Consider the following 6,619-nt stretch of genomic DNA (forward strand, 5'->3'; position numbering starts at 1 on the left):
AACCGAATCCAACACCCTAAGGTGAGTTCATACCCCTTATTTTCAGTTTTTACTATATTTTGGGGGAGAATACAAGCTGTTTTGTGTAGATCTATGTGTATATGCCAGATTTTGTGTGTTTTTGATGATATAAGTGTGATTATGTGTTATAAACTTCATAAACTTGGAAATATACTAACTTATGATGATATTTGTAGAACATAACACTTATTACAACTTATTATGCGAAGAAAATGTTTAACACACTTCAAAGTTGTTTAAAACTAAGAAATTTGCATGAGAGGGTCAGAAATGACAAAAAAGGGGTTATTATATACTCCGTCCGTCCCAAATTGATACTCCACTTTTGACTTTTGAAGTCTTTTGTCTTCAACTTTGACCTTAAATATTTTTATTTGTGTTATATATTACTTGATAAAACTTATAACAATGAAAAAACATATAAGATACAATCCATTAATATATTTTACATCAAGTATTATCTATTAAAAATAAAAATATTTAAGGTCAAAGTTGAAGAAAAAAGACTGCAAAAGTCAAAAGTGGACTATCAATTTGGGACGGAGGTAGTATAACTCACGGTTTTAAGGGACCCAAAAGGAATTATTTTTTGATAAATATGAATCTTTGTGGTATTTGTGATTTTAAAGGGCTAAAAGTGTAAATTATCACAAATAGGCCTCAATTGGGCTTTCATGGTTTTTGGGCCAAAATTGTAAATTTTTGGACTTTTGTGGGCTTAAGTGTCATTTTAAACAAAGTTGAGCCAAAAATGTAGAATTTTTGATAAAAATGGCTGAAAATTTAAACTTATTAAATTTTGGGCCAAAAAGATAAATTTATTTATAAATGGGGCCGAGAATGAAAATTTTAATAAAATTAAGCCAAAAATGATATTTTTGACAAAAGTGGGTTTAAAATGTTATTTTTACTTAAAAATAGTCTTAATGTAAACTTTTGGCCTTAAAGGACCTAAAATGTCATTTTTACCAAAAATGTGCCTTAATTGTAACATTTCGGTTTTAAGAACCAAAAATGTCTTTTACAAAATGTGGGCCATTTTATGTCGTTTCGGTAAACAACTAAACTTAACAACCAACGTAGTAACAAACAGATCAATTACATCACTTTCATGCTTATTGGGACTAGAGTATAATTTACATGTTTAGTGGGCCTTAGTTGTCCTTTTACATGTTTATTGGGCCTGAAATATACATTTCATGCTTATTGGGCCTAAAATATAATTTACATGTTTAGTGGGCCTTAGTTGTCCTTTTACATGTTTACTGGGCCTGGAATATACATTTCATGCTTATTGAGACTGAAATATAATTTACATGTTTAGTGAGCCATAATTGTCCTTTTACAAGTATATTCGGCGTGAAATATACCTTACACGTTTATTGGGCTTCCATGGTCCATCTACATGCTTTTTGAGTTCACACCTTCACAAACGTACACATAGGGCTTTGAAAACTAAATACTTACACGTAAACAATATACACTGCGCAACTTCACGTTCGTGTAAATTTGGTTAAGGATCTGGTGAGACATTTCATTTGACACCTATCGAGTGTACAACTGTAGCCTATATTTATAACCAGAATCTCTTGGAGGGAGAACGAGAGTTTGTGTGTAGATCTATACGGGGTTTCACCCCACACTTGAGCTATTCGCTACAGTTAGACTAGGCCAGTCTAGGGTGACAAACCCTACCGTAAACCCGTCGGCGTCCCAAAAATGTCATGACAGACGGAATTGTCATTATCAAGTATGGTTATAACTACTCACTTAGAGGAATTAACACCATTATAAAATTTACGGAATACAACATCTGTTGATAACACGGGAACACACGCATTAATATTCAGTTTTAGGGTATTGAACTCATAATATCTTTCATAAATAGACAACATCAGGTTGTCTGGAATCATTCACTTCACCCACTCACAAACATTAACACACATGCATTAATACAAGATCTGACACAAACATTTCAAACCATTTTTCAGAAATTATCGGATTTTTTAGTGTTTACAAAGTAATACAAAATATTTTACTCAAACATGCTTATTAACTCAACAACATTATATATGTTGACCTTTCAAATTAACTTGTATTCTCAGTAAATCGTTAAGCAGGTTGGTCAGCAAGAATACCTGGATATTTTGTTGTGTCTATTTTATCATCATACTTGGATATTTTGTCATGTAATATTGAAATACAATACTCGATGTAAACAATGACAGTTGTAATATTACATGTATGATGATGATGATGTTTTGTTTTAATTATATACACTGTGATGATACTACAAAAATGAAGTCACCCAAGCCCCCGGACATTTCCGCCGTCTGGTTCGGGGGTGTGACACTCAAGGTTTATCTCACAAACCTGGAATTGATTATGAGGAGACTTATTCACCGGTAATGGATGCAACCATACTTAGATATTTAATAAGTTTGGCAGTCTCTAAAAATTTAGAGATGCGTCTTATGGATGTTGTTACAACTTACTTGTACGGATCACTTTATAGTGATATCTATATGAAAATCCATGAAGGATTTAAAATGCCTGAAGCATTACGTGCAAAACCCAAAGAAATGTATTCTATAAAATTTCAAAGATCTTTGTATGGGTTAAAGCAGTCTGGGCGCATGTGGTACAATCGTTTAAGCGATTATTTGACAAGTAAAGGTTATAAAAATAAAATTATTTATCCATGCGTATTTATTAAGAAAACAACATATGGGTATGTGATTATAGCGGTCTACGTTAATGATCTAAACATCATTAGAACGAATAAAGAAATCCTAGAAGCGATTGAACTTTTAAAGAAAGAATTTGAAATGAAAGATCTTGGTAAAACCAAATATTGTCTTGGTTTGCAGATTGAGCATATGCCTAACGGAATACTTGTACATCAATCAAACTATACATAAAGAGTCTTGAAACGTTTCAATATGGCCAATGCCAATCCTTTAAGCACCCCAATGGTTGTTAGATCATTAAATATTGACAAAGATCTATTTCGTCCTTGGGAAGAAAATAAAGAAGTTCTTGGTCCAGAAGTTCCATATCTAAATGTAATTGGGCTCTTATGTATCTTACCAATTGTACTAGACCTAACATTTCTTTTGCTGTAAACTTGCTAGCAAGGTTCAGTTCATCCCCAACAAAAAGACATTGGAATGGGATTAAGCATATTTTGCGATATCTTCGAGGAACTACTGATTTAGGGTTATTTTATCCTAATGATATAAAACAAGGTTTGATTGGTTATGCAGATGCAGGCTATTTATCTGATCCTCATAAAGCTAGATCTCAAACTGGATACGTGTTCATGAACGGAGGAACCGCAATTTCCCGGTGCTCTCAAAAGCAAACACTTGTCGCTACGTCCTCAAATCATGCTGAAATAATTGTACTAAATGAAGCTAGTAGAGAATGCATATGGTTAAGATCGATGAGACAACTCATTTTGTCTTCATGTGGACTAGATAAAGATAAATGTCCAATATTAATTTATGAAGATAACCTAGCATGTGTCACTCAAATGAAAGAAGGATATATCAAGAGCGACATGACAAAACACATACCTCCAAAGTTTTTTGAGTACATTCAAGAGCTTAAAAAAGATCAAAAGGTTAAGATAGAATATGTTCAATCTAGCAACAATGTTGCAATATTCAAACATGTACATGGCATCGGAATGCGACATGTGCATAACACGTAACGTACCATATGTCCAAATGAGGGGGAGTCAACTATATACTGCACTCTTTTTCCCTTCGTTAAAGTTTTTCCCACTGGGTTTTCTTTAACAAGGTTTTTAATGAGGCAGTACTTCGAGGTTGAACTCATATTTGAAAAACTGTCATCCAAGGGGGAGTGTTATAAAATCCATAAAATCATTGAGTTAGAATAACATGTGGATGAACATTTTCACCCTTCAAATAGTTTTGATTAACTATTTAGTTACTATTTTGATGATGTAAGAATAGGTTGATATGTAGTATAAATATCCATCAAATGTGAAATAAATAAACACCCCATCTTGAATACAATCTTCTAAGTGTTCAAGAATCCTCTCAAATCTCCTTCTTTACTTTATAATGTTTTAGTTTAACTTTGTTAGTTTTAGTCTTAATTACATCAAATTTACAGTATATATATATATATATATATATATATATATATATATATATATATATATATTAATGGACAAACTCTTAAAGAACAATATATTTTTGGACTTCAATGTTTGTCCGCACTTTTTTGCCCACTTTAACATTTTTACTCCTTAAAAACCATTTATTTTGTAACTTTAGTCCATTGTCAATGACTGGTCAATGCTGGATAAATGTCTTGGACACGTGTTATGTTACTCTACCACCTCCCACTTCTTCCCAATCAGATGAAGACAACGATAATTCACCGATCAAATATCCCTCTCTATTCTTTTTCTCCACCATTTGTTCTTCAATCCTCTCATTTCCTCCAATCATTCAACTACACCACCATCGCATATCATCTTCTATTATCATCGTTAATGTTTTTTTTTTCAGGGTCTTAGTGGAGATGCTCCAAGCAAGGCAAGTTCATATTTTTGTCGTGTCGTGTCCACAATTGCTACCCCTAGCTGAGGGTGAGCAAACACTGGTCTCCTCATCCCTTTAAATAGGGTGCAAAAACTTAAAAAAATAGGGTTTAAGATGTCAACAACAGTCACGCCATGGCCTATACTTTCCCTGTTGTGGCGAGTCGAAAGAGACTCGCAACCCAAAATGTCTCGCCACGCCGTAGCAATCCTTCCCCATATTGTGGGGACTCCCAAAAATCAAAATTTAATTAAAATAAAATGTACCTTTAAATTCGGATGTTACACATGTTTAGATAATAATTTTGTGTGAGAAAATAAAAAAAAAAGCAACATGATCATGATAAATAATATAAATATTGTCGTAAGCTAATATTAAATCCGTAATTATAATATAATATTAAATTCATAATTATAATAAAATGTATGTCTTTATAATACTTATGGTAATGTTTCACTTAATTGTGTCTCTATATGATAGACAATAGTCACAATAAAAAATTGTTTTATGACCAATTATTAGCAAATCGTCACTTATGAAATTTATTACATGTGACCATTTAGTGAACATGATCATGTTCATCGTAATTGCATGTTTGCAAAAGATACTCAATAATCTTAATAAGCTTCGAATTATGTGACAATTTATTAGGAAAACACCACATTCAAAGAACATGTATGTTCGTCATTCGGTGATATACAGTGACTACAGTTACTAAAAAAACGTGTTTACTGACGATTTAACGCCACAATATTCGATAAAACGATTTATTATAACAACACAATTTTATATTCAATAGCCACGCCATATTTTTCATATCATACAAACATTAAATTTTAAAATGACCGTAGTGTTTGCCGAGGCTTTGGTCTCTTCCAAAAAAAAATATTTAAATGACCGTAAGACTCATACAATAACATCACATTCGGTCACACTTTTAATAAAAATAAAAATGTTACTATCCGTAAATGGTCACATTTTTATGGTGTGTTCATAGATATTTTTGTTCTAGGGAGTTGAAATGATGAATTTTCTAGTCTACACTTCAATTTGTTAGTAGAAATGATTAATTGCATAGGGGTTTAGAAGACTAAAAACTCATGTAAAATCCTCTCATCCTAGATTCTAAGATCTTAGTAGTTATCATGCTTCAAAATTGATACTAATATGATTGAGATTGTTTTTAACATATAGAATCTTATGATCATATGACTTTAAAATCAAAATGAAGACCTTGACAGCTACTTGTAAAAATTGTGTTTCAGCATATTCTTTGAGTTTTTTATAAATGTAGAATGGAAAAAAATGTGGTGGTTTTTGGTCACACGAGCCAAAAATGTTTAGTAAACACGTGTAATCGTAAGTTGGTTTACACAAAAACCGGTTCCCGGTCAACCCCCGCGTATGAAAACGCAGACTAATTATTCATCTTTCAATTAATGGCTTACATCCCACCGTCAAATACCCCGTCAAAACCCGGATACCCCCTTCACACTTATTTTCTTTTTTATCCATTTTAGAACACTTTACCCCTATTTATTTTTATTAATTATGACTATATATGAAAATATAATATTTAAATTAGTATATATATTTTAGAGTAGTATATGTACGTTTAAAGATTTTAAGACTCAAACTTAGGACAATATTTTAAGATGCTTAATTACGAATTGATGAACAGTATGACACGTTGATGATAGTATTAATATATATTATCTAATTAAAATATATGTCATGCAAATATCAATTTTATTCGTTAATAAGATTGAATTAAGAAACTAAAGAATCTTAATCAAAAAACAAATTAATTTTCAATCTAAAGAATCTTTATCAAAAGAGTGTAGTATCTTTTTTTATAAACTAAAAAGTTATTCATTTTTAGAAGAAGGTAATCATACATCAAAGAAATTATGCAAGAATAAAATTTTGTTTTCACGGGATGAATCAGATCTATAATTTTATATGTTGAGTGATTGAATTGAAGACTAGAAGGGGTCAAATGTAATTTATTAAGAGTT

General features: G+C 31.5%; 1 protein-coding gene across 1 annotated transcript; it reads left to right on the plus strand.

Moving 5' to 3' along the window:
* Positions 1–2,486: 2,486 nt before the first annotated feature.
* On the plus strand, positions 2,487–3,736 carry LOC122194735 (uncharacterized). Its single transcript, XM_052764593.1, has 3 exons — positions 2,487–2,691; positions 2,767–2,862; positions 3,288–3,736. The coding sequence occupies exons 1-3, from the start codon at positions 2,487–2,489 to the stop codon at positions 3,734–3,736; spliced, it is 750 nt and encodes a 249-aa protein (XP_052620553.1).
* The last annotated feature ends 2,883 nt before the right edge of the window (positions 3,737–6,619 follow it).

The sequence above is a fragment of the Lactuca sativa genome, chromosome 6 (assembly GCF_002870075.4).
Source record: "Lactuca sativa cultivar Salinas chromosome 6, Lsat_Salinas_v11, whole genome shotgun sequence".
NCBI classification, from domain to species: Eukaryota; Viridiplantae; Streptophyta; class Magnoliopsida; order Asterales; family Asteraceae; genus Lactuca; species Lactuca sativa.